Source organism: Corvus brachyrhynchos, unplaced genomic scaffold (genome assembly GCF_000691975.1).
Source record: "Corvus brachyrhynchos isolate BGI_N302 unplaced genomic scaffold, ASM69197v1 scaffold293, whole genome shotgun sequence".
In the NCBI taxonomy this organism is placed as follows: Eukaryota; Metazoa; Chordata; class Aves; order Passeriformes; family Corvidae; genus Corvus; species Corvus brachyrhynchos.
This window is the reverse complement of record NW_008237410.1, coordinates 3,020,831-3,048,775: the sequence shown is the minus strand read 5'-3', so window position 1 is coordinate 3,048,775 and position 27,945 is coordinate 3,020,831. Positions and strand designations below refer to the sequence as shown.

General features: G+C 40.6%; 1 protein-coding gene across 1 annotated transcript in view; it reads right to left on the bottom strand.

Annotated features, from left to right (window-relative positions):
- NECAB1 (N-terminal EF-hand calcium binding protein 1) overlaps positions 1-27,945 on the bottom strand; it is a gene marked incomplete at its 5' end in the record, with an annotated part of 58,879 nt that overhangs the window by 23,380 nt on the left and 7,554 nt on the right. Inside the window, 3 exons of the mRNA XM_017731043.1 lie at positions 6,788-6,885; positions 9,205-9,230; positions 22,949-23,057. Coding sequence (XP_017586532.1) covers positions 6,788-6,885; positions 9,205-9,230; positions 22,949-23,057 — 233 coding nt within the window. The remainder of the gene's footprint in view (positions 1-6,787; positions 6,886-9,204; positions 9,231-22,948; positions 23,058-27,945) is intronic.

Below are 27,945 nucleotides of genomic sequence, written 5' to 3'. Positions count from 1 at the left end.
ATAATTTACATAAATGCTACTGTTACTGTTACTCAAATACGCAATTAAAAAAAAAATCTAAGTATTCTGGTTTATAATAGGTATCAACCCTCAAGAGTTCAGTGATTTACATAATTACCATAAATGCACCATCAGTAACTAAATTTCAAGCCTTGTGTTACTCTCTCAGCTCCTATAATCTTCTCTTTTACTTTACTGGCTCCTATTTTTAGACTATTCAAGAAATTTTCAAGTAATAATAAGGCTGCACTGACTTTGCTTAGCTTTGGGGTTTTTTGAGCAAAGCAGAAAGATTAATTATTTCACAGAAGCAGATAATTAGCCATACTGTGTTGGTCACTGAATCCAGCATCTTGCTGTTGCACACCACACACCTCCCTTTCTATGTTTTTGCAAACAACGTGTAAAAAGCAGTTAGGGTTTTTTTTCCCCCAAAATACTTGGAGGCTTTTCAAGAACTTAGTAGCTCCACTGAAAAATTGTCTTGTTGTCATCCTAAAATTAATGTTTCTGTTTTGTGTATGTAAATCCTGGGTGGAAACCTGTCTTAAATAAACCAGTTTTGATAACTACTGCTCAAATGCATTTTGCTAGTTCACTGAGTCTGGTCCCCTGCTGTCACAGATAGATCATTAGGTGTCTTTCATAAAAGAGCTGCAAAGGAGGGAAGAAAGTCCCTCCAAAGCAAACAATCAGACTTCTACGGAGTCTGAAAAGGAGAAAATTTGCAGTGTCCCATCCCTCTTTTCCTGCGTTGTCTGCCATTTCTTTCCATGGAAGCCTGCAGTGCTTTTGTCTCCAAAAGAAGAACTGTACCTCAGTATTTACAGGAGTAGTGTGCACTCAGAGGTCATCACTTTGAAAAAGTGTGTGTTAACTGCTGTAGCCAAAGCACTTTCTGGCTTTCATCTGTGGAAGAAAGAAATGTTTTCCATTGGCTGTTCAAAAGTCCTGCCCAAGTCTATCCAGGAGATTGTTGCTGCATTGTAGTCACTGGATTTGCACTTCAGATACAACTTTATATCAGGTCAAGCTACACTCTTACTGGATCAAAGTTTCACTTTTATTAGCACTGTTAACTGTAAAAACCAGTTTCAGGTTTGTTTGGTTTCTTTTCTTAGAATCTATAGCACTATTTCCTTTTGAAATGAGAATACACTATCCAATAAGTATAACCAATATAATCTAAGTAGCAGCTCAGATATGAAGCTTTTTGTTGCTGGAGACTGGATCACATTTACAACAGCTGTGGTGGCCTTAAGGAACTTTTGAGACAGCTCACAGGCTGAGTGAGTGTGAGTGCTAAACAGACCCTGCACTTGCAAGGAAAAGAAGTGCAAGGGCACTTAGTGCTGCTCTCCTGAGGAAGCAGCTCTACCACAGTTACTCTCGATGATTCCCAGTCCCCACCACTTTGCCATTGTGCCACTGCAAACAGTCTCAATTCCAGTCGTTGCTCCAGTAAGTTAAGAGCTGATACTCTCTATGTCAAGACCATTGTCAATTCCACAACAGACTAGTAGGTTAGGCTAAAGCCAACAGGCACTGAAATCATGGAGCAGGAAGTGTGTCCCATCCTGAAATCCCCCTGGCACAGTCACTTGGCCACCAGCCGGCTGTGGTTAGACTTTTACCAACACTGAAATTGAAGGCAGGAGTCAGGAAGAGAGGGGGGTTCTCTTCAGCCAATGAAAAACTGAACTTCAAATGGGTGTGATGAGTGATAAAAGATACTGTCGGATCAAGGTAAGCATCACCAGCTAGCTCTTCCCCAGAGAGACAGTTCCTCTGGGAAAAAAGCCCTTCAGAGACCTCAGAGCTATTCAAGTATCTAAACTGGAGTTGGTGCCCTATGGAGACCCACCTGCTTTCCAGCTGCTGCCCCAGGAGGAGGTCCCATCTTGCCCCTGGCTCTCCTAGAGTCCTGAGTGCTATTTGTCAGGCCTGTGGAGACACCTCGGACATTCTTGACTATCCCAGATCTTCTAAAATATCTTTAGATAACTGTTTAAAATCCCTGAATACTTTTATATTGCCATTTTAATTTCATATGGAAATCAGATTTTTGGTGATTAAATGAGAGGTTATTGAGGTTATTGAGTACAGAATAGCTCACCACCAGCAGAAGGTTGCATTTGCAACAAACTATAGCAATACCAGAAATCAAAATGATAGAGCAAAACTTGTTCTTACCAAATAGCTGACAAACAACAACAATCTTACAGCTTGGTAACTTAGGGAAGACATGTTCTTTAATCTCTAAATTTCTGATTTTCAATATTCACAAGGCAATAGAACTGAGCTGTTGAGCACATTAAACAAATGGTCTATTTTTGCCTGTCTACATTATTACTCAGTGACAGATTTTATTTTCAGAGCTGTGGGTTGCAAAATATTTCTTAATTGTATTTATATGTGACTGCAAGCTAGAGAATGTAATAAAAATGCAGCTTGCTGAACGTGTTATGTTCATGTGGGTAATAAAAAAGATTAAGTATTTAACTAAATATTCTTTATAAAAATGTCAGAAAAAAAGGCCTAAAGAATGCATTTGTAAAGTTTTGCTGAGTGTTTAATTTTTAATGCTTCCTGTATGTAAGATGAAGAAGAAATGCAATAAACAGAACTATCCAGATAGTACTTTGATCCAGAAAATATTAACTTGGCAAGTGCAAGAAAACCAAGGGGCACCACAGATCAATCTGTCCTCACCACTCCAGTATAAGCAACTCAGGCAGACTCTCCAGCCTAAGGGGAGAAATGATCAAATATCAAATGCCACAAATCCCTCTAAAACTCCTCAGGTGTTTTTCCTTCCTGCTGTAAGGATAAAATACAGGGAGCAGTACAAAACCAGAAAGACTGTAGCTCCCCTACCATCTTGTGGTTAGATGGGGTTTGTATTGAAATATACTGCTTGCAAATACAACTCAGTCTTTTCCCTGCTGAAAGATGTTCCTGCAGAAATCCATTTCTCTGCATTTTTAGCTGAGCACCCTCCCATCAAGCAATGGAGCATGAACAGTTCCTACGCTCCCGAGGGCTTCCTGTCTTTCTTCCCAGGTGCTGTTTAATTTGCTTTGGTGGGAGGGATCTGGCCCCAGACCAGTGAAAGGAACTCAAAGCTTCTTGAACCTGCTAACACACTGGAACGTTTTCTGCCACAGATGATGATGGTTTTACTTTCAGATAGCAGAGAACTGGAAGACTGGAGAAAACCTCAATTCAAGAAAGCTGTGCTGACAGCTCTTTCAAACTACAGAGGGCAATGAAGTACAGAGAAATCATGCTGAAATTGCCTTGCAGGGGCAAGGCTCCTGCTAATCTGTCGGAGAAAAATATCTACATATGGAAATCATTCGCAGTGATGGGGACAATTTGGTTGATCTTGATTGATATCCAGGAGTCCGTAGCCAAGCCAAGTTCCAGTTGCTCTTGGTGGGATATTGTATTCAGTTTGTTTGGCAAGGTTTGGGGAGGGGGGAAGGGAGTGACTACAGGGATGTTTTCTGTGAGGAGCTGCCAGAAGCTTCCCCCATGATTGATAGAGACAATGCCAGCCAGTTCCAAGTCGGACCTGCCACTGACCAAGGCTGAGCCCATCAGGGCTGCTGGTATTGCCTCTGGGATAACAGATATAAGAAGAGGGAAAAAGTTACTGCAGAGAAGTGAATTGCAGCCAGAGAAGAGAGGAGTGTGAATATGTGAGAGAAAGAACTATGCAGACACCAGGGTCAGTGCAGAAGGAGGGGCAAGGGTGCTCCAGACACTGGAGCTGAATTCCCCTGAAACCCCGGGTGCAGAGCATGGTGAGGCAGCTGTGCCCCTGCAGTCCATGGAGGTCCACAATGGAGCAGAGATTCACCTGCAGCCCCTAGAGGAGACTCACACCAGAGCAGGGGGATGCCCAAAGGATGCTGTGATCCTGTGGGAAGTCTGCACAGGGCAGACCTGTGGCCCCCTGGAGAGAGCAGCCCATGCTGGAGCAGGTTTGCTGGCAGGACTTATGACCCTGAAGCGGACCCATGCTGAAGTAGCCTATTCCTGAAGGATTGCATCCTGGGATTAGATTAGGGATTTATATTTTTCAGACATACCAATCCATGCTTTTCATTGAAGACCGACACATCTTCCTTCTCAAGGGTTTCCTTGGAAACTGGACCTGAAGAATTTTTCTAGGCCTCCAGTTCTGCAGCTGCCTTTTGAGCAAAGTACTACTGAGTATGGGCAGCCTTAACTGATAGGAAGTTTCTATAGGAAGGACTGAGTGGTGGTTTTTTGTCTGATTCTAATGTCAATAAATCAATAAAGTACCAAGTTGCTCCTTTCCCCACTAAATATTTAAGAATGAACGATCTCTCCATCTGAAGCGGCACACACTCTGGAAAGGTTTAGCAGAGACTGATAGAGGTGCCAAGTTTTCTTCAATCCATAAAGTCAGAGGGGATGGAAATCTCATGGCAACTCTGAGGACTGGGACTGTAATCAGTCCCATGCTTTGCAGGGTGGAGTTCAGATTCAATCTCAGCAGTCTACTCTTGGTTTTTAATAGGACAATTTAGTCCTTGGAAATGTGGTCCAGGTCATTGGAAACTGACTCAGCCACTGCAGATACACCATTTCCTGGTGGGTCTCACAGTGTAGGTCTTCAATTCCAGACCCTTTTCCTATATGTGAATTTTCCAACTAGGTCATCACTTAGAAGAGAGTAATAAATGCTGTTACTACTCAGTGACTGTTCAAGGGACTCAGTGGCTGCAGTGGCAGAATGGTGACAAAGTTTTATGCTGCACTAGGAGAGGAAACCCAAGTCTTGCCTGGGATGCATGTCAATGGCCATTTAAAACCAGACCAACCGTTTCTGAGCACCTGTCTGCATGAGTCAACTCGAGCTTGGAGCTGCCTCACATCTTGTGTGTCACTGGTGATGAACATCAGTTATCTATGCTATCTCAATGTGCTAACTAACTTTTGCTGCACCTCCAGCTCTGATTTTAGATGGCTGCAGCCCAGATTTTAGACAAGAACTTCAGTAAACTTGAACTATTTAACATAGAAATTTTAAGATTTACACTCCAATGATTTATCAGGTAGTGAGTTCACATAACCTATCTATTTCCTGAGAACTGAATTCCTGTTGAACATAATCCAAATTTTGAATTGAAAATTTAGTTTCCATACAAAGATGTAGTGGTTGAGCATATCCTTGGCAGAAATCTCTATTTTAGAATATTTGATTACACATTTTTTTGTTTGACTGTGTTCACACACAGTTTCTACCAAATGGAATTAAAAGAGTTTTTCCAGTGTTAGCCTTGCTCTATTTCTGCCATCTCTAACAAATAGTCAGCTGAAGTATCCCTGAAAGACAGAAAACCCTTTAGGCTTGAATCTTCAGTTAAGAAAACAAAATTCAAAGAAATTGTGGCAGGCCAGAATACACATTTTATAATCTCATTAGTCTGCTGGGACTCCTCCTTGTAATTAACTTCTGAAGTAATTCTTAAATGCTGTCTTTTATTTACTTCCAGTTGTTATGAGGTTTATTTACTTCCAGTTGTTATGAGATGACCTGCCCTTTACCAGCAGTATTTTATACACATGGCTATTTTTTAAAATTATGCATAGCTAAAATTAACCAATCTGTTGCTTTTTAATATCCAGCTCAAGAAGACAGTGAGTCGGTGCCCATTCACTTCATTAGGAGTGGAAGATGCACAGCATTAATGAAGAGACATTCAGCTTCCTGGCTCAAGCTCTAAATAAATAAGCTACACTTTTGAGTTTTTATTTTGGCAGTTTATGTAAGATGTATGAGTGCTTTACTCCTGCAAACACACAAATACCAAAGATAACAGCTTCACTAAAGAAGCACAGCTTTCTCCACATTGATCTCTCCATTGATCAACTGAAAAAACCACCCAGGGTTTTTTGACCCCACGGGATCTCACAGAATAATTTTGGCTGAAATTTATGTGCTTGATGACTAGCCTGGTGTGGATCTGTGGCTGGGTTTGGAGGATCTGGGTTCACTTCCCTGGTTTGTGCTTTCCCTCACCTTTTGAAGCTGTTCCACCTTGCACAGGATATTTAACTGTTCACCCAAGGAGGAGGAGCGAATCACCCAATGTATTGATACACTTTTAGTCAGACAGGTAGCTGGGGTGTGGTCTGACCACAGGAGCAGCTATGACCACAATGAATGGAGAGCCAGGTGGATCAGCTGCCTAGCATGTCCTGCAGCATGGCCACATTCCCAGTCAGATATGTGATGGAGAAACTGATCTTCTTTCCCTCCAGGTAAAGGTCCCCTAGCTGTGCTGGTGGAAAACAGCCCCAACCCTTCCTCTTGGCAGGCTGTGTGACCACTGCTTTTGTTTAAAATGCCTCAATGGGAAATGAAATCTTCTTCTTTGGTCAGGAGGTTTCACTCAACCCACAACATTAATTTTTCAAATTTGGTCTATTTCCAAATGTTGGTGCTAATACTTACCCAGACTTGGCAGGGGACGTAGAACCCTCTTTGTACAACAATGCAAAGAACATTCTTCAGACCATTCACAAAGACAAATTTGGCTATATCCAAACTGTAATAGTTTGCAGATAGGTCTTTAAAGATTTCATATACAATCATTTTGACAAGCTTTTTCTTACTGGATTTTGCTACAAACATGTATATTTGGAAGAACTTAAATATGAATTAGTAAATTCAGATAAGAAAACTACTGGAAATACTCCAAACAAACAAAATATACAATGTAAAGAAAATTTCACAGTTTTTACTTACTTTTTTTGTTTTGTCCATTGCCTTCAGTATGGTTATGTTTAAGTCTTCCAAGACAGCTAGAACATTTTCATATTCTCCTAGGTGCTTTGAAAAATAATCTAAAAGAAGACAAAACCCCACATCACCTACAAATGACCTGAAAATCAATATTTCATCAAATATCAGCTTTATCAAGTCTGAACTAAGTTACGGCATTATTAGGTATCTAAATACAAAATGAAAAGGAGTTACAATGAAAAGGATCATTTTCTTTTTAAATTTTGTATTCTTTCTCCGCAAAATAATTCCTGGCATACTTAAAATACCAAAATCAGTATTTCAAAACATTTTCTTTCAATAAATGAGCTGCCAAATTCACAAAAAATGTGAAATATCAATTTGACAGGTGATGCAAACTTATTTCCAAAATATCTACATCTTCTTTGTAAACTAAATTTTCAGTCTAATAGTCTACAATTATAATCAGGAAATGAAGTTTTCATACGTGTGTGGTGAATTTGATTATATTGATACGAAAATTAATAATTCTGGTAAAGCCCTTAGAGGAGATAATAGCAAGTGGGGGCTGTTGTGAGGTGGGGTTGGTTGAGGCCAGTTGTTTCTGAAAAATGAAGAGACCATGAGTTGGCCAGACAAGCTTCTAGTCCCAGGAGCTGTGATATTTTCAACAAATATGATGCATGCAAATGAAATTTTAATGAAAATAGTGGTGATAACAAATTGCAGGATGTCCTTGTGTAGCTTCTCAAAGCAGAGGACTTTTTAACAGAAAGAACTGATGTAAAGGCCAAGGGATTACAGCAAGAGGAGGAAGCAAACCTGGGAAATCATGACCCGAGTTCCCATTTGGTTGATGTGGTGAAGTACAGTAGAGGGAAGCACAGGAAGGAAAAAGTGTGAAAAATAACTAAATAAAATTATGGTAAAGCTTAGACACTGTGTTAAACAAGGCATTTAGACATCAGATCACCTGGAAGAGCACGAAAATCAACATCTAAACGGCAGACAGGAAGAACAAGATTACATAGGAGCTTTCTGAAATAATGAATAGCAACACTTTGGGGCTTTTAAAAGGTCAGCATGAGCTTCTCAGGGGAATCATGAAAATGTAAGTTACCAGGAACACTGCAACTTGACCTGATATTGCTGAGAGGTTGAATGAAATTATTTAGAATTAAAACGTATTGTGAATTAGTACCCTGGATGGTTTGTAGCTTAATTTCTGAGATGAACTGATATAACTCAGAAAGAGCTGTATAATCACAAGCTTAAACATACGTTGAGTAGACTCAGTATCAGATTCACAGATGAGAAACACCCTAGTGGCAACATTTAAAAGATTTAAAAGGCACTTGAAACAGCCTGTATTCAATCAAAACAGGCAGTAAACAGAGTCAGTAAACAGATGGACACCCCCCTCAGCCCAGCAAGCCTGTATGCCTCCAGTGCAACATCAACTGCAGTAAATCCCTTGTGGAACAAAACCACCTCTCTTCCTCAGCCAGGTTTATACAATTTTGGCCAGATGCTCAACCAGCAGAAGTTGTCACAGCCCAGTTCACTTCAGATGAGTCTCTTGTCATATATTTATAAGCCACAGGGTGAGGTGTATTTTAGTGGGTTCTTGGCCATGTCACCCTGTGGGTGAGAAATTGAGCAGGTATTCAACTTGACGGTATTTTCAGCTTTTAAAGTTCTTCAACAGTGTTGACCACTGGAAAACTTATCAGTCTACCATCTTTCCCTCAGAAACTGGCTGGTGCTGACAAGTAGGATTTTTTTTTCTGACATTTTTGTGAGAACCTGCAGAAACCTTTCTTTGTAAATTGTTTTCTGGTGCAAGAAGCACTCCTAAATTAGGTGCTGTAAGATAAGCTGGAGAGCAAACAGGGTGTTGGGGAAATGACTCACAGCCTGGAATGAGGTCCAGAAATAGGTAATTGGGCCAAAATCTAGGCCTTGCAGGAGTTTTATTGTGACAAAGGATCATAGAACTTGTCAAACTTGCTGTTTTCCCTGGCTCAAGTAGGAGGAAAGTAATGAATTTTCTTTTAGTGGGGTATATGACAAGCGTTAAAGGGAGAAACTAACTAGAAAAAATATCTCACACAAAAGGGAAATAAAATACAAGCATCTATCTATCTATCTATCTATCTTTATGTCAGAACAGATCTTGAATCTCAGAGAGTGTGAAATACTGACTAGGAAAAATATTTTTGAAATAAATTCTGCACATAGGGGATGACAGAGTCTGAAAAGATTATGAGCCATCTGCATTTTCCCAGGAGTTCTCTGAGTGGAAATTATTTTCTGTTTGAGCTACAAAGATTAAACAGAAAAAAATAATCACATGGCATGTTTATTTGTACAGGGCTGCTGCAGGCATAGATTATGTTCTTTCCCAAAAAAGAACTTACCACAGAGCTCTTCTGTGTCAAGATTGCTGGAAAGATAAGAGTATAGAAGGTTAGTGAGGTTAGTAATGGTTTTTTTGTTGTTGTTGCATTGGTAAATAGTGCAACTCAAATATTAGCCTGACTGGGATATGAAGCCCCCCTGCCTGGGCTGCAGCAGGAGATGCAAGTGCCTGGCTCTTGCTGGCCTTGCTATGCTGCCTTGGGGCAGAAGGCTGCAGCCTTTCCAAAGCTGGCTGCAGGTGCAGCCTCCCTTCCTGGTCACGTTGCCACTGGCACCTTCCTACTCACTGCAAACCCACTTTGAAATTCAGCCTTTGTGCATCATGATGCAGTCACTGTTCCTCAGGCCTTACACATTTGGCCCCAGTTCTGGCAGGAATCCATCTAAACACCAGAAATGTTTGGTTTGGGGTTTTTTTCTCCACCTTTCTGCCTGTATTCCTCTTCTGTGGCTGTCATGCTGGACAGCAAGGCTCAGAGATCTTGACCTTCCTTGCTAAAGAAGAAGAAACCCAATAACTTTCTCCTGTCTGCAATCTTTGCTGTGCCATAGTGTTCTATGGGAAAGAGCACAGAAGGAGGATAGAACCAGACATAGCCTGTCAGCACACATAATTCCTAAGACTTTCTGGCCATGTAAGACCATTTCACCACTACTAACTTTGGCAAAATTAGTGATGTGAAAAGTATAGATGTACTGTCATATTCCCATGTCAACATTATATAAATTCATAAATGCAGAGAAGTACTCTATTCAGTCAAACCTGTTCACTGGAAGCAGATTTCATCTTGATCAACTTTGGAGTGATATTTTCTCTCATAAGTAAGGCCTTAATAGTTAAAAGAGGAAAAAATTTGACCTACAGCTCTTTACTGAAAGTTAGCATACTGCCTTTCTTCTGAGAAGGAAAAGAAACAGATTATTAAAGAAACTTAAAAGCATGAATGTCCTCTTTGAATCTTGCTGAGGGGTGAATATTGAACGGCTGATTGCACTGAGTATTTTTTCACTTATCTTTTTAAAGGGATTTTTTAATTGACCTTTTAATAAAATGATGACACAGTACTATCTTAAAATCACTTTCTTCACTGCTAACTTCCATACATCTGGCTTTTATTTCACAAGGGAGAGAACCTGATAGAAATTGCAGGATCTTGGAGTATCACAGACTTGCATACTCAGGGCTATAAGAACTTCTGAACACTTTTAATTGATAATGTAAATGAGATTTTCACACAACATTTATTAATTGAAGGTGATCTTACCTGCATTCAAACAGGCCAAGTTAGATGGCTGCAAATGAGACTTGCACCTGACTTTTCCAATGACCTTGGTGGCAGGTATAAAGGAATTCAGAGTCTGTATGAACTGGTGCTGAAGCTGTGAAACTTAACTCTTAGGTAAACAAAGTGTGTGGTGGGAAAAAGTGTCTGCAGCTCCTTAAGGCTGTTTACCACAGATCACTACGGCATCTATGGTCAAGTGTGTCTGACCAACACTTCTGCCGTTCAGCAGTCAATTTTGGAACAGTCCAGATGTTCATCTCTTAAATGCAATCTGAAACCCTGAAAGCTGGAAAATTGCCTGAGTCAAAGAGCCTTGACAGAATATGATGAGGTTAAATGACAGGAGTTTGCTGTTATAATGCCTACTCTTTTTTCATCATCCCTACATTTTCTGCTCCTTCACATCATCTGCCCTAATGACTTAATGTAAAATACATTTCTGCATTATTTAATGCACAGCTTGATAACTGTGTTTAAAACAGCCTTTCACACTGTTAACCAGTCAAATTCATGCTCTCTTTTCAAATTTTATATTTCAATCCCTTCTGGTCCCTGTTCTTTTGCAACATCCTAAACACCATGTTAGTGACATAGGGAGGGGCTCAGAGGCTTTCAGCATCCCTGTTTTCAGCATGCTGTTTGTCCTATTGACAGGAGTGACACAGCTGAAAATGGACTACCAGTGAAAATGGAAAAGTATTCAGCTGCTGAATTCATTTTCAGTTAGAATTGGACACCTGAATAACCAGAAATATTATCCAAAACATTTTGTGCAGCAAGCCTGTGAAAAAACACAGAAAAGACATAAAGAACATAAAGACATAAAGAACATGGATTTCTGTGCAGCATACTCAGTATTTCCTTCTGTTATAAATACCCTTGGAGGTCTCATTGTTCTTGGCATCCTGTTTGAAGGGGATGCTGTTCTAGGCAGGGAAGCTATAATTTTGTGTCAGTGATTATTTCATTCTCCCGGAAATAATGACATGCGGCTTCAAACACAGTTGTGAATAAACCTAGGAATTCTTTTGCTGCATACAAACAATTCTGAGCTCCCTGCAAGATGCTACAGAAATAATTAAAGAAGTTTGGCAAGAATTTATTGGTACAGGAGTGAGGTGCACACCAGAGGGCTGTATCCGTAACTCAGTACTCAGGTTTACAGCAGGCACCTGTTCACCATTTCAGTGGGTACATATGCCAAGGATGCTTCTGCTTAGACCCATAATCTGGCAACACTGAACATGTTATTAACAATATTTGCTGGATGACTCACATCCAGGCACCAGCCCTCCACTAACTATAAGCAACCAAAGCGTAGGGTGAGGCAAATGCATTCACATCATGTCAGCGTGATAATTCTCAATTTGCTTTCTGACTGCTAGATGCAGTTCTTCTACCTGTCTTTGTCTAAAATGTTCTCTACCTAAAAACATGAGCTATTTTTAAAGGATTATTACACTGAGCAGTCCTGATCACTGAAAAGTTGATCATAAGCATTGGTCAGTGACAGGAAAATAAGCATATTCACTTGAATGAACTGTGGCAAAAGTGCTTATTTGTGGTACCTCTGGAAGTGGTCCAAAATGTAGAATTACAAAGCAGCTGTGCTCTTGTTCTACCCACTACAGTTAGCCGTGGGCTGGGGGCAGCCAGGGAGGAGGGAAGGTTAAAGCCATTCCACTCATCCACTGCTGTGGATCCATGGATCCATCCACTGACTGGCACATACTGTTCCACAGTACAAAAGGCACCTCTAGGCAAAGGAACCAGCAGATGATCTATGTATTTTCCCTGGACCATAAGAAGAGGAAATGAGATCTTACAGAGTATGAAATCTGGAATATAAAGCAGTTACTTTATTGAAGAATCCAATACTATAAGAAAGACTTTATGAACTAACTGAATTTAGGAAAATCATTGCCATGACTTACAGCTGGACAAGGATAACATTTTCTTCTTCAGATCTTTCTTCATTCTCAGATATGAGAAGGATTTATTTTAGAAGCTTGATCTAACTCTCTTTTCAGTCCCATTTGCATGTCTTTTTGCTAAAATTGGTTTTAGGGGTGGAAGTCTGAAGCTAGTATCTCCTACTGTTAAGTAGAAGCATATAATTTGTGAGTAAAAGGAATTAGATGTTACTTAAACTATGCAAGAGTAACTGAATAGGCATGCATGGACAATCTCAGCCAAAAAGCTGTAAGCTCTTTGCAACAAGAAAGCCTGTGTACCATCTCACTGTAAGTCACCAAAATAAGATAAGTGCTCCAACAGTACAGAGGCTGTTTTGCAAAGGAGTCCTATGTGCGCACTTCCATTTCAAGGATTTTCTGCCTCACAGCTCCTTTGCAACAGCAAACAACACCTTTTTGTTTAGGTTTGTTCAAGGTTGCTTACCAGTGGAGGCAAAACTTCTTCCACTAGGATGCAGTGCTGCAAGAGGCCCAGATGTTGGCCTCTTGTCACAGAACAGGGAGAGGAGGAAGAGGCGGAAGAAGTGGGACAAAGCTTCTGTCCCTGGGGAGGCAAACTTCCTGCTGCCCCAAGGACACTGCTGCTCTTCAATCCCAGATCCACCTAGACTGTGCACCCTCTAGGCTCTCAAAGGCAGCAGCCAGCTTGGCTCTCTGGGCTCTGACTTGGGCAGCAGGGTTACAGATCTTTTAATATCCCATATTTTGCTTCACTAAATAATTATCTAGTTAGTTCCAGGCTAAATGATAACTTCAGAATCACAACTTACTGCTCTGCCTGTGGCAGGACTGAAGGAGAGACTAAAAGGTTTTTTTTCCTGACTAAGAACTCATCTGTAAAAACAACTCTCTAGTCCTTTGCATTCAGCAGTGATTCACAGGGATGTGATGACTACATAGCTGACAAGTCACTTTAATCATCCCAGCTATAACAGCCTTTGTGTTTCTAAAAGAGGCTTAATAATTCTATTAAAACTTGTTGTGTACGCTAAAATTTGTAGAGCAATATACAAGGGCTGCAGAGCTATGATTTTTCACAGAGTCTGAATGACATAAACCCAAATGAGGTGATGAGATGCAGCATCATGGTGGCTCTTCTGCCACAGGGAGCAAATTTCAGAGTTTTCACCACGTAGGAGACAATAATGTTTCAATTTCTGGTTTTGTCACAAAATGTTGGGGTTTTTTTAAACCTGATATTAAATTATTTATTCTTAGACAAAATAAAATGTTTACTTTGGTTTCTTACACTCCTTGGAAATGCACAGGAGCAGGCAATTCCAAAATGTCAGAAATCAAGCAAATGAGGGAGAAGGTTGGCTTTGCTGAGCAGGCATCTTCTTTCGGAAAAGGAAGATGTATGCCTAGTGTTAGCAAGGTCAAGGGACATGGGAAGAATAGAGAGATGCAGCTTGCCAGTGTAGGGAGAGAACTCATGCAGCCAAAGATTAACTGGAGTTGAAGCTGCCCAGAAATGTGTGGAAAAATTAAAAGGTACTTTAAATGTATTATTGGCAAAAGGCAGCACAGAAATAACAACAGCCTGTTACAGGATGAGGATGGGCACTTCACAGACAGGGACATGGACAAGGCAGAGGTATTTAAGGCTTTCTTTGCCTCTGCCTTCAACATGGATGATGGACTAAGAAGGTCCCAGTGTCCTGAGCTGGAGGACCATGGCTGCAAGAACATTTGACTCCCGGTCGACCCTGAAATTGTGCATGATCTGCTGCTTCAGCTGGATCCCTACAAATCTGTGGGGCCTGATGGGATTCATCTGAGAACCCTCAGAGCTATCTGATGTCATGGTAAAACCTCTCTAGATGGTTTTTGAGTGGTACTAAAACTCTTGTGGTTCTCTGGGAAACTCACCTTATGGAAGTGACTAGACCTCCAAACTACACCTACCACAGGGATGTGATGACTACATAGCTGACAAGTCACTTTAATCATCCCAGCTATAACAGCCTTTGTGTTTCTAAAAGAGGCTTAATAATTCTATTAAAACTTGTTGTGTACGCTAAAATTTGTAGAGCAATATACAAGGGCTGCAGAGCTATGATTTTTCACAGAGTCTGAATGACATAAACCCAAATGAGGTGATGAGATGCAGCATCATGGTGGCTCTTCTGCCACAGGGAGCAAATTTCAGAGTTTTCACCACGTAGGAGACAATAATGTTTCAATTTCTGGTTTTGTCACAAAATGTTGGGGTTTTTTTAAACCTGATATTAAATTATTTATTCTTAGACAAAATAAAATGTTTACTTTGGTTTCTTACACTCCTTGGAAATGCACAGGAGCAGGCAATTCCAAAATGTCAGAAATCAAGCAAATGAGGGAGAAGGTTGGCTTTGCTGAGCAGGCATCTTCTTTCGGAAAAGGAAGATGTATGCCTAGTGTTAGCAAGGTCAAGGGACATGGGAAGAATAGAGAGATGCAGCTTGCCAGTGTAGGGAGAGAACTCATGCAGCCAAAGATTAACTGGAGTTGAAGCTGCCCAGAAATGTGTGGAAAAATTAAAAGGTACTTTAAATGTATTATTGGCAAAAGGCAGCACAGAAATAACAACAGCCTGTTACAGGATGAGGGTGGGCACTTCACAGACAGGGACATGGACAAGGCAGAGGTATTTAAGGCTTTCTTTGCCTCTGTCTTCAACATGGATGATGGACTAAGAAGGTCCCAGTGTCCTGAGCTGGAGGACCATGGCTGCAAGAACATTTGACTCCCGGTCGACCCTGAAATTGTGCATGATCTGCTGCTTCAGCTGGATCCCTACAAATCTGTGGGGCCTGATGGGATTCATCTGAGAACCCTCAGAGCTATCTGATGTCATGGTAAAACCTCTCTAGATGGTTTTTGAGTGGTACTAAAACTCTTGTGGTTCTCTGGGAAACTCACCTTATGGAAGTGACTAGACCTCCAAACTACACCTACCATTAAGCAACGAGCTTACCGCAGGGGAGCTGACGTTATCTACGGCAGAACTGAAATGAAGCACTTTAAATCAGCTCCATTTAGTTAAGTGTAAATGAAAATAGTCATTACCGTTTGATCTTTTTGCTGAGAGGGATTGTCATTTTTTTCTGCAAAAAGCTGAATTTCCCATTAAAAAGAACCACTCATATGGAAAATTTCCAAGAAAAATTCTATTTTCAGCTTGTCTGTCTGACCAGAGGATCTGATAGCATCAGGATTTTGTAAATCATTCTTTGTGAATTCGTTTTGATCAGTCGTGAAATACTAAAATGTGTAATCATCTCACTCTGACCAGTATCTTGCCTTTGTCTCTGTGCTTCATTTCCAAGCTGATTTCCATAGCTATGGTCTTGAAAAATCTGAGAGTTAAAGCCAATAGCTGCAATTGCATGTTTAAATATTAGCAAGCACACCTTTCTGATGCCAATGCTGCACCATGTGGCTGAACTTCTCATTTTATCTAAAAGAACCAGTTTTTTTAAAATGGTCAAACCCCAATATATTATTTTACTCCTGCAATTTTTGCATTCAAAAATTCCTTTTAAAAAGAAAATTTACTCACCTGCAGTTCACCTAACTAAAGATCCTGTCTGTATCTCATATTGTTCTTAATATTTTTTTTATTTTTCTTGTTGTACTTAGAAGTTAATTAGTTTTTTCTGTGTACTTGTATTGAACTGTGAAAGATCAGCAATAGCATGAGACTGAAACATGCCTTCCAACTAAAACAAAAGGAAACCATCCAAGGCAGAGATAATTAGTACATTTAGAGTACCCTTAAACTACTGAGGACTTATTATTATATTTACAAGCAGAACCTTGAAGGAAGCATTGTGGTCCATATAAACATGCCTTTCATTTTAGTTTCAGTGCACTGTACTGGGCTCCAGGCTCAAGGGTTCTCACAACTGCAAGGATTGCTAACCAGCCTCTTACTCTCAACATCCAACTGTCACCTTTTGGAGTTTGCTGCTAGGGCAGATGATCTCACCACTTCTCTTTTGACCCACGGGAGGAACTAGGGCTCTGCTAATGAAGACCTGGGCAGGTGGGAGGAAGGTTTATTTGCTTTGGGGTGAGTCCTAAATGTAGATGTCCATGTGTGCGCCGGGTGTCCAACCTCCCATGCCAGGCAAAGGAGTCCCAGTGTTTTCAGTGGAACTCAGAGGGCTTAATGGACCAGCTAGGAGACTGAGAAGGAATTTGATATAACACAGGCATCGAGTGTTGGTTCAAATGCTCTAGCATTTCTTCCACTACCCATGTCCCAACTACTTCTCCTTTCCACCTTGGGCTGATTTTCAAGTGTGAGCATCTTAAATGCCTAATGCCTGGGCAACTGAGCTGAAGCCCATGCGAACAGTATCATGTCTTAGGTGCCAGTGACTTCCCTGGCCATGAGGGAGCCTTAGACACCCTGCTGACACACACGTTTGCAAGTGTAGATGTGTCTCCATAGTGTCACATCCCACCCCTACATCTGCTGTGCATGCAGCATGACACACTCTCCCAAATGCCCAGCACAAGCTCAGTGCTGCAGGTGGCTGAGGCTCTCAGCTCCTCACCAAGCTCATCTCTGGCTTGTGCTCAGTTCAACTTATGCCACACACAAAGGTTGAATGGGATCTCCCTACCTTTGGGAGGTTGCTTGTGCCCCAGGTCCTCAATAGTTCTAGCACCCCTCCTACCTTATAACAAGGGTCCTGACTGAGGACTTCATTTTGCCAATGAATAAAGTGAGAAAAACAAGTCTGATTCCCCACAGACTCCTGTGAGTCAGTAATCAGTGAAGCATTTATCGCAGACTCTCCAGCAGTGCTGCAGACTAAATCCCCTTGAGACCTTCTGTATATCTCCTAGTTGTAACTTTGCCAAATATTCTCATTATCTTCTGACACCTTTTCCCGGAGGATGCCATTATGCTAAAACAATTTCTATGGAAGTCCTGACTGGGGGGGGGGGAAGGGTAAAGGATAAGAGTAAAAAGGAGGTTTATTATATTTGCAATGACTTTTGCTAAGACTTATTCACTAAACCATTAACCATGCCAAGGATTCTTGCTCTGCTGAAACACGAGCTCATCAGAGCTGACATTAAAATTAAATAGGAGACAATTTACCAAAGAAATGAGTTGCAACAGCCATCACCTGTTAAACCACTAATTTCAAACTTTTCCTGCATATTTCTCTTCATGTATAAAAAGAGCTGTGCTTCTTATACCTTTCTCTACTTTCATTACAATTATTCAGGCAATAACACATGTAAACAAAACAGCTGTATTTCTGCAGAGCTACCTCAACTGTGCTTCAACACTGTTTTGCATGCGAGATGTTTTGCTATCAGTTAATGAAGAGAATGCTCTGAGACAGCAGAGTATGTGGGTCTTCAGCTCTAAAATTACTTCAGCTCCAAAATTACTGCAACCTGCAGACCACGTCCTCCATGATTCTCCTTGTCAGCACAAAGAAAGACTTCTGGTGCCTTTGCAGCACTCGCATTTGCTCCAACACCCTTCCCATTGTGCCCATCAGCCCTGCAGAGCTTCACTGAGCACTGTATAGCTTGGAGCTGAGACTGGGGGAGCAGAGAGGGGTGAGGAACCACACTAGCTTTCCTTCACCCTCACAAACCTCCAAAAAGGTTAACTCAGATTTCAAATAGAGTGCTTTGAGAGTTTTTGAAGTGTTAGGACAAGTACTGACCAGGTCCAAACTGACAGTACAGAAGTATAACATGGATGTCATGTCAAACACATGTCAAATCAGCCCACAAAGATAAGCTCTTCCCCTTGCCCCTCCCCTGCTCACAGACATGCACGTACGTTGGTCTAACTCTAACTCTGGAGGCCTGGCTCCTACTCAAGAAACTGTGGGCATCTACCTTGGCCTCCTGATAACTTAAAAAGAGCTTAAGATGTTTCTCAGATGCTTATAGTGTGTTTACATTGGGGCTATCTGCAAAACATTTAAACCATTATGAATAAGGGGAGGAGAATCACTGTACAAACTCCAGGCTGAAGCTTAAGTCACTGCTCTTGATTTCTTGCTTACCCTTGTTTGGTTGGGGTTTTTTTAAGAGTCTTTAAATGCAACACACTGCTTTGCAATAGAAGCAAATGTATGCTAGGAAACAAGAACCTGGAGATGTGGCTCTAACAGCCCAGACCTGATTATTGCTGCATCAACGCAAAGCCTTTCCTTACACTGGCAGAGTGAGGGCATCTGAGTGTGGGCCCCCCACAACTACTTCTTTATACCATTTAATGGTATGTGTTTGAATAAGGATTGCTCAAATTTTTCACAAGATCCTGGAAAGCACAAATAGAAGCGACTCTCAGTGGCAGTCAAATGCCTAATTGGCTTTCAGTTTCACTCTGAAGTAATGATGATACTGGAAACTTCACTTAGAGAAGAATGGTTAACTGCTACCCCCCTGAAGCAGTCACCTTATACTAATAACATGTCAGGAATGCTCATTGTATGGCCTAATCAAAGCTTACCTTCGAGAAAGGTAAAACATCACAGCACTACTAAAAGATGGAAAAATAAATTACTTTTTGCATGGATACACTACTTCACCTAATTTGGTTGTCTTATGCATTTGTTTCTGGCTGTACCCAAAGGAAAAGGGAAAATAAGTTAAAAAATTTAGGCAATCAATTTGTACACTGTGTCTTTAGTGGTATTTATTTAATTGTTGGAACCCTGGGTTTAGAGAATTTAGGTTTCTGGGATATAATTATATATATAAGTGTAACAATATGGAGGATTTTGGGTGTGGATTTGTACTTCATCTTTTCTCCTTCTTCTTCACAAATCTGAGTGTTCTCGTATTGGGTCAAAAAAACCCACAGTGCAGATCATGAAAGGTTAGTTATTGGATTATAAGTAAAAACGTATTACTTGGTATTTCATAATTGCTTGATTTGGACTTTAAATGGCCTTGGACATTAGAACTTGGGCCATTTTCCACCCTGCCAACTAGAAAGCACACCCTGTGCAGCTGTGCTAAAGATAAGAAATAACAAACATCAGTAAAGAAAAGCCTGGCGTCTCCTGCATTGTAATCCAAACTCTGAGTAAAAGAACTCAAAATTCAGAAACAGAGAAAATTAATATCTAATATAAATATTTCAAATGATACAAAAAGGAAATGTAGATTTTTTTAAAATAGAATGAAAAAATAGTATACATGTAAGTACCTTCATGAACTGCAAAATATATGTCCAAATTATGTCCTGAGGAAATACCCTTAGCAATGCAAATTTTCAGTAAAAGCAATGATCTGCCCTGAACGAATAACATGTTCTTTAGGGTCTAGACAAGTTGTGCATTTAAATACATCCTGCCATAACAAACTCTTCAACCTATGTTTTGGAAACTTTATGTGGCAGTAACTGATTCTTACTCATCTGTTTTTCCTTTTTGGACTCTTCTTTTACTTCTTAAAAAAAGAACACCTGACTGCTTCAAATACCAGGGTGCAGATCATAGTCAGGCAGACACAACCTGAATTACCGGGAAGTGAAACCCTCTGTTATTTTCCCTGTTATCACATTGGAAATGGTAATTACTCATTTTAGCAACCTTCCACAGCCTGTCTGCTTTGTGACAAGCACGTTGCGTTAGCTTGGATTGGTCTTTTAAAAGTTAATAATGTAAATCTCTCTTCAACATGACTGACATTAGGGCCTGTGTAATAGCAGAGTTTAATACCTGTTTAATTTAGTTCCCTTAAAAGTGTTAAACCAGAGTAAGTCTTTCATGCTTTTAATATTTTATTGAAAGATTGCTGCAGCATAGCTGAGAAGGGAATTCAAATCGCCTGAGTTTGTGGTCCATGGCTATCACCCCAAGGCCACATCTCCTTTTTTATCTTCAGGCTTTAAAGTACAAAGACTTGTGCACACAGTGAGGTTTTGAATGCTGGCAGAGATTTAATGCAGGTGGAAACAACCCAAAGTCTGCTCTTGTGACAAGCTGGTTATGAAATCTTGAGATACTCCAAGAAATGAACTAAGGCATCATGACATGCTTCTCTAGACATCTGTCCTAGGCATTTACGTGTGGTGTAAATCACTGCATAATCTCAATGCTTACAAAATATTTCTGGGATAGGGAATTACAGTCTGCAATTTGTAAATATTGAAGTGAAGCAGAGAGAAGATAAAAGATTTGCCCAGAGTTTGACAGTGTCTACATTTTAATTGGATAAGAGAGACAACCTGTGCAAGTCTCCTCCTACTAGCTACAAAAGTGAGCAGAATTCTTCACCCTCCCCTCCTAAAAACCAGCCATAAACTACTTCTGACTTGCATAATTTTCATTAATTCCCTCGGATAATTTGGAAGTGAAAAATCTCAGAATAGATGGTTCGGGGGTTGTTTGATACATACATGATTCTCCTAATGCTTACATTAAAACACTTCCCAAGGTTCAATGAACATTTTGCTATTTTTCTTAGCTAGCTCATTAATTTGAGACATTTTACATAACCTGCCCTTTTCAGGAAATGCCAGTGAGTAAAGGTTTTGCCTCATTATATCTGCTCCATGTGATTTTTTTCTGAAAGCTATGCTAACAAGGAAATCATATTATACTGTCCAAGCAGTCTTTCTTTGCTATATCCATCTGATATTTGGCATGTGACATCTTGCTGACAGGTTCCTCAAAAGCTTACAGAGGGGCTAAGGGAAAGCCTTTAAAATGTATTTGCCTCTGCTAAAGATCAAGCCTTGTAGAATACTTTTCAGCTGCGAAGTCACCCTAAAGCATTTTATCAGTTAAAGACTTCATGAAAAAACACTCAAAAAGCTTTTTCTTGCTGTTTTAAATCCAAGTTTCAAGTACATTTTCTTGTCTGTATCTAGGTCCTCCTCCTGTAATAAATGCTAATCCATCAACACCCTTTCTTCTGGTTGAAAAAGGTCATTTAGTAGCTTGTCTTAATTTTCCACTTGCTCCATTCCTTGAAATACATGAAAACTGGACCCTTTGGTATGTATTCTGTGCATTTTGTGCCCAGGTTTTTGCCAGGCTTTTTCTGGACAGTGAGAATGATCTCTCAGATGTCTGCTAGGACAGTTTAATTGCCTATTTTCAGTTAATAGCAGAAGCCTTCAACAATTACACCAATTTTTCAGGTGTGCCTTTCTACCAGGAGGAAAAACATGTTATCTTCACTTTTCTACATATTTTTCAGATCTATATAGTCTCTGTTCAAGAGAAAATGGTATACAAATACTAATAATAAAAAGCAAAATATTTTACAAATGAAAAAGCTTTACAAATAAAAAGAAAGGAAAAATAGATGTAGACCATCTGACTTTTTTCTTAGAAATCTTGCTTAGTATCAAGAATTTCTGCCTTTCTCAGGATGCTTGCAGACCAAATGGAATTATGGTAAAATAAAACCACTTATGCAGATATGTGGTACATAGGAGGAAGTCCAAAGCTGTTCAAATGAGTCTGGCTCAAATGAGGTTTTTTACTCTGGGTCATTCATACCATTCATTGACCTTCGTGGCGACTGGGGCACATTGTTAGCTCATGTTCAAGTTGGTGTTCACCCAATATCTTTTTCTGCCAAGCTGCTTTCTAGCTGGGTGGGCCCCAGGATATATTAGTGCATGGAACCATAGAATCATGCAATTTTTTGGGCTAGAAAAGACCTCTAAAACCATCAAGTCCAACTGTTAATCCGAAACTACCAAATCCCCCAAATACCTCCAGGGTGGTGACTCCACCACCTCCCCATCTCCATCACCCCATCCTGTGATCGTCTTATGAAGACTGTAATATTTTTCATTCCCCACAAGTCCAATAGATTAAGTACCATTTCTTCTGCTTACTTCAGGACATTATTTTGGCACAAACTCTAAAATCTTGTGAATTCTACTATGAAACTACATTTAACTTGATTCCATTTTCCACAAAAGTTTGGGGTTGTTCCTCCCCAGAAGCAGGACTCTGCACTTCTCCTTGCTGAACATCATGTCAGCTTATTTTCCCCGTGGCATTGTTAAACCCAACCATAACAGGAATATCCCAAGGGACAGCACCCAGCACAAGTACCATGCCACCAGAGAGGATGGCTTTTTCAGCTCTTTACTATATATAGTTGCTTCATTTATTTTATTTCCTTTTCAACATCTGCTCCAAGTATTCATCTCAGTATGACTCGGTGGGATTGAGAATTGAGAAATTCATCTTTAAGCCTGAAGGAGGCCCCAGCTCCTTTTCTTTCCATGGTGGGGGAATACAGAAGGCATCCAATTTCCACCCCTTGTTCTCAGTACCCAAATCACGTTTATTGGAACATGCAAATATTTCAATGAGCTTTCAAAACACTTCACTTGTACAGTTTATAGCCATATGACACAGCCTGGCTTCCCTCAAGCAGCTTCCTACATAAACTTGTTTCCTAAAATCAGCCTGATGTCTGTTTTCCATTCTCAGATACAGAGAGAGGCACTGGAGTTGTTAGAAGGGGGCACTTACTCAGTATTGTGTGTATCAATGGTGTGAAAAAGGTCATGCAGTTCTTCTCCACTCAGAACTCCGTCAGCAAAGTAAGCTTTGAATTCATCAAAGGACAGTTTTCCATCATCTGAAACAATGAAATTGCCTTAATGTCATTCATGTTTTTTCTTGTTTACTTCATGCAGTAGCAGAGGAAAGTATTAAAAACCTCTAGGTCTTCAGCTTAAATGTAGAAACTTTACATTTTAAATGCAAGCATGATAATCAGGAAACAAAATTCAAATATTCACATTTTCCTGTTATTTAGAAGAAATTTGAAAGATTAAATTGTATTTAAGTATATTTAAGTGTATTTAAGTATATTTAAGTATATTTAAGTACATTTAAGTATAATTTATCTAAATTGATTGAGCCTTTGCATGAAGCATAAAGAATATTTTTATAGCCTAACACTTCATAACTCTTTTTTGGGTAGCACTGATTTCAGTTCACATGTTCCTTTCTCTTCCGTCAGTAACGTACTGAATGCCTCATAGGGCACTAAACAACTGTAGAGGATAAGACTAATATGTCCTAAGCATCAGACTAATCTACAGTGTATTATGGCTTAATTTCAAAGTGGTGAAGAATCTATTATAAACACAGTATCTAAATCCTGTGACTACATGCTGTACTACAGCAGGCAGATTTGAAGAGTAGAGCTGAGAAGTTTCCTTCTTCTTTTATTTGTTACTATTTCATAATTTTTTGATTTGAATATATGGCTCAGATATCTTGAAGAGGTTTCAAAATTGTACAAATTAAATGTCTGCTTCAACAAAACAAATTTGAAATGTTTAATATGAAAAGACAGATTGTATCTGGAGATGATAATCATTACAATCAAAATAAAATGTCAAGATCTACAAGAGCCAGAAACCAAGATGGCACAAAACTGCAATGATTACCTAGCTGAGGGTCTAAATACATTTGCCATTTGGCTGTGGTTACAGAGAAGGAATATCAAATACTGAGTGTGCTGAGGTGTGTGTTCTCACAGCTATGCTTCCTTTGCCTCTTACAGATACAATCAGTTGCTTAATCAAACCACCTCTGCAGCTTTATCATTTGCTGGGAAGGGTGACTTGCATGCAAGTTATACACATACTAAAGAAACTAGTGACTTTTGGCAACTTTCCTGAGATAAACATATGAGTTTACCCACAGAACAGCCTGGAATATGACGCAAAATCTGAAACAAGTCTTTTTCGGTCCTTCAGGATCATTGGCTTTCCCTCAATCCAGAAAATCCCTGATCCAACAACAGATTGGGTACTTTAGCTATTTTCTTTAAATTTTTATTATCCAAGAGAAGACACTGCCTTTTGGTTCATTGCTATTTATTCTCAGTAACATTCTGAATGTTATTGACATTGAGTGACGAATCACTGAGCTTGTTGCTGGCAAGACACAAGGACTTTTGAATCCATTTGGTACTTACAGACTTCATACAGTTACCTTTACTAAGAAAACCTCTGATTATCCAAGGCATTTATCTGATTTTGTGTGAGTGTAACTGTTTTGCCACAGCAGCTGGCGAGGGCTCAGCCGCTGGTGGCCACCCTTGTGCTTCCTCAGTGCTCAGATGAAGCTCAGACCCAACACTGAACAAGTGGTCCCGGTGCTGTTAGCTTGAAGACACATTTGCCTAGCCAGTTCTTTTTTCCCCAAGTGTCAAGAATAGAATTTTAAAGGATGTGTCATGTATCCTCTACACCACTGCCCTGGGCACACTTTCAGGCCCTTGGAGTGCCCAGATAAACACCATCTGGCTTAAGTGCTACAGAGTAGCTGAGCAGAAACCTCTATTAGAGATCCTTCCACTGGCAAAGTGACAGGGGAAGGATGAGTCATGAAAGGCAAACTTCTCTGAAGCTATGCGTCCATCAGAGAAATGAGCCTTCAGCTGTATCTGCCTTGGCAATTTTATTTAAGAAGCTGTTTTGCAAGACTTGCTTGCTTTTGTCTATTTTCTCTGACATTTTTCAAAAGAAGGGTTGCTTCATAAACAGGCGCTGTTCTCCTTTGTCTCCCAGCTGGCAGACAAAAATATAAACAATAAAATGAATCTCCCCACGTTGCACTTGCAAATTTAGAAATAGATTCACACAGTGGTTTACAGGAGTCTTCTTTCAGTTTACAATTGCATTCTCACATTTATTTCAGTAAAATTCACCTGTCTATTGAATAGATGTTTTTCTGTGTAAAAAATGCCCAAGTGATATCTCCCAGCCAGACTGCTGCAGAAGCGCTAGTAATCTCCAGGACATGCTTTGGATAGCTGATTACTTCAGTAGAGAACAGCATATCAGACAGAGGAAAGTAGCCCACACTCTCTGAGTCGAAAGGTGGTTTCAAAAGGTATCAAGAGAATAATGGACAAGGGCACAGATGTACTTGGAGTCTGCATGCACAAAGACAATGGCAAATGGTGAGACTACAGCCAGTGAAGGAAGTCAGAGCGATGTAGAGAAGAAGGATGTCTCACAGAGATCCCAGCAAATGCTAGAGGACAACTTCCACTGACCCCTATTTTGGGAATCCTGTTAGGATTGTGAGCCATTCTTAGCAGTTAAAAAGCAGTCTTTTCATAGCAGGAGCCACAGCAGATGGAGCTCATATGGCAGCCCTAGGGCACTTGGAAGAGCCACATGCAAGAGTTTATGGCAATCAGAGGAGAAAACCACACTTGGCTAAAGCTCATCCTGAGCTTCACCTTAGAAGGATGTGATTTGGAAAGCCAAGCCCACAGCCATGGGAAAGCCAAGGGCCAAAACACAGACCCATCCAGGCCCTCACAACTCTTGATGGGAGCTCAGTTTCTAAATCTCTCATGGGTGTTGTGACAGCCCTTTATGGCTTTTTGAGAACCATCTGCCTTTGAAGATCTTAAAGCCTTCAAGTGCCTCACTTGAGCCACAGCCGCCTGCGTGGCTGAAGCAAAGACAGTGGGAAGGCAGTGCAAACGTGGGTCCTCCTCCCAGCCCACCAGCTCCTGGGGGCCTGCTGTGGGACTTGTCCTTTGGAAGGAACTGACAGTCCACCCTTGCTGTAAAAGGTTTGGATCAGATTACTTGAGTGCTGTAAGATACTGCCACATACACAGAGAAAATGGATAGACACATCACAGCAGACATAGGTGGACTGAACCAGATGCAAAAAAATGAAACCCACATGACTTATTGGCACATGGCACATAGGCTGGAATCAGATCAAGAAAGATCTGCCAAAATAACAAATTTCAGTGTGCCAAAGCAAGCATGCTAATAATATCCTCTAGGTCCCAGTCGTAAGGGGCTGCATCAGAAAAAGTACAGACATAGGTGAAGATTTAGAGTGCGGGCAAATGCACTAAGCTTTTATTGACTCTGATATGTCCTGCATGTTGATATAATCAGAAATAAGGATTTTGAGCCATTATTCCATCTGTTATGCTGGAAAAGCTTCACACGAGTAACCAAGTGATTCCAAGGCTAACAGGGAAAGGGTTTATGTTATCTCTATAGAAATATTTTTGGGGATCTGGAGTACAGGGTCCAGCACTGCAGTGCTTGAAGGACCCAGGGGGGTGGGATGGGGAATCCCACCCCAGGCAGAGCCTGGGCTCTGAAACAGGTGTCAGGGTGGTGTCTGCAGTGGATCCAGATGGTCAGGAAGCAAACAGCAGTGTGGTAAGAGTTCATGGGATGCACTGCAAGGGTTTTGCCTTACTAATCCATTTATTGAGGAACTTGGGAGCTTAAATCAGGGATGCTACAGTTCAGAGAATTTCTGTCCTCTGGCTTCTGTTCAGAAAATATGTTATGCAAAGTCATTCAGTAAATCTACAGCTCAAACATGCTCACTTTGGACCACTCAGACCTGGGTATCACAGTGCATAGAGCTTCTCCAAGGGATTCCTGCACATTGCTGTTTTTCTCCAGAAGGCCACCCAAGAGCCAGGTCACCCTGTCATGCTGTGATGCAGCTGCCACTGAGCGGAGCTTCTGGGGCAGTCTCTGGGCTAGATGAAGACCTCATGAGATGTCAGGATGTTATAGCCCCAGGTTAGGAGATACTGGCCTAGATAAAAAATGCTGAAATCAGGGACTTGGCATTCCTTGCTTTGGCACAACTCCAGAATCTTTCATGGAAAAAAAAATTAATCACTACGTGGCAATCTTGAGAGCCTGCAGGCCAACTCTGATGGCTCTCTTTAGGGAAGATTCAAGAGCTCCCTTTCCCAAGGTGCTTTCCCTGCATCTCAGAGGCATATTCCCTTAGTCCTCTGGCATGGTATGAACTAGCACTCTGGTATCCAAGCTAGAGCCACTAAGAAGTCACAGTCTGAGGACTGCTGCAGTGAAGCAGCTGTCAACCTTCCAGAGCTCACCTACAGACTCAGGAGCTGACACAGATGGTAGAAGACTTGCCTGCAAAGTCAGTGTTTATCCTGCAATGGCACTGACAATAAATAATGAATAGGAAAACACCTGTTCTGATCTCTGCAAAACTGACTCTGGAGTAGGAATTGCAAGATTTCCTCCTGATGACCATATAGGTGCAGTTTAGTGGCTTTTTTGGTTATTCTGTGGAAATCTTGTCGGGCCACTCAAAAGCATATGATCTGTGAATCAATCCCTTTGGTCACTGACACCAGTTAAAGGGACAGGGTGCTACTGCTGCACTTGCCTTATTTTAAAGAATCCTTTATTTATGACCCACAGTTTTTTGTTGGGCCAATGTTAGCACGGTTTTAGAGCTGGGCTGAAATCCTCAGATTATTGTAATCAACATACTGGATGTATTTTCACAGTATTTTATACAGTTTCAGAATTCTACATTTAAAAGTCTGGTGTCCCTGCTCTGTATCATGGACATCAGGGGTAGTACATGAAGGCATATGACAGAATGCAAAATTAGTCTCATCTGACTATTTTTCATTTTACGGATTCTTGTTCAAATACATTTAAAAAAAGATATATGGGGGGGGGGGG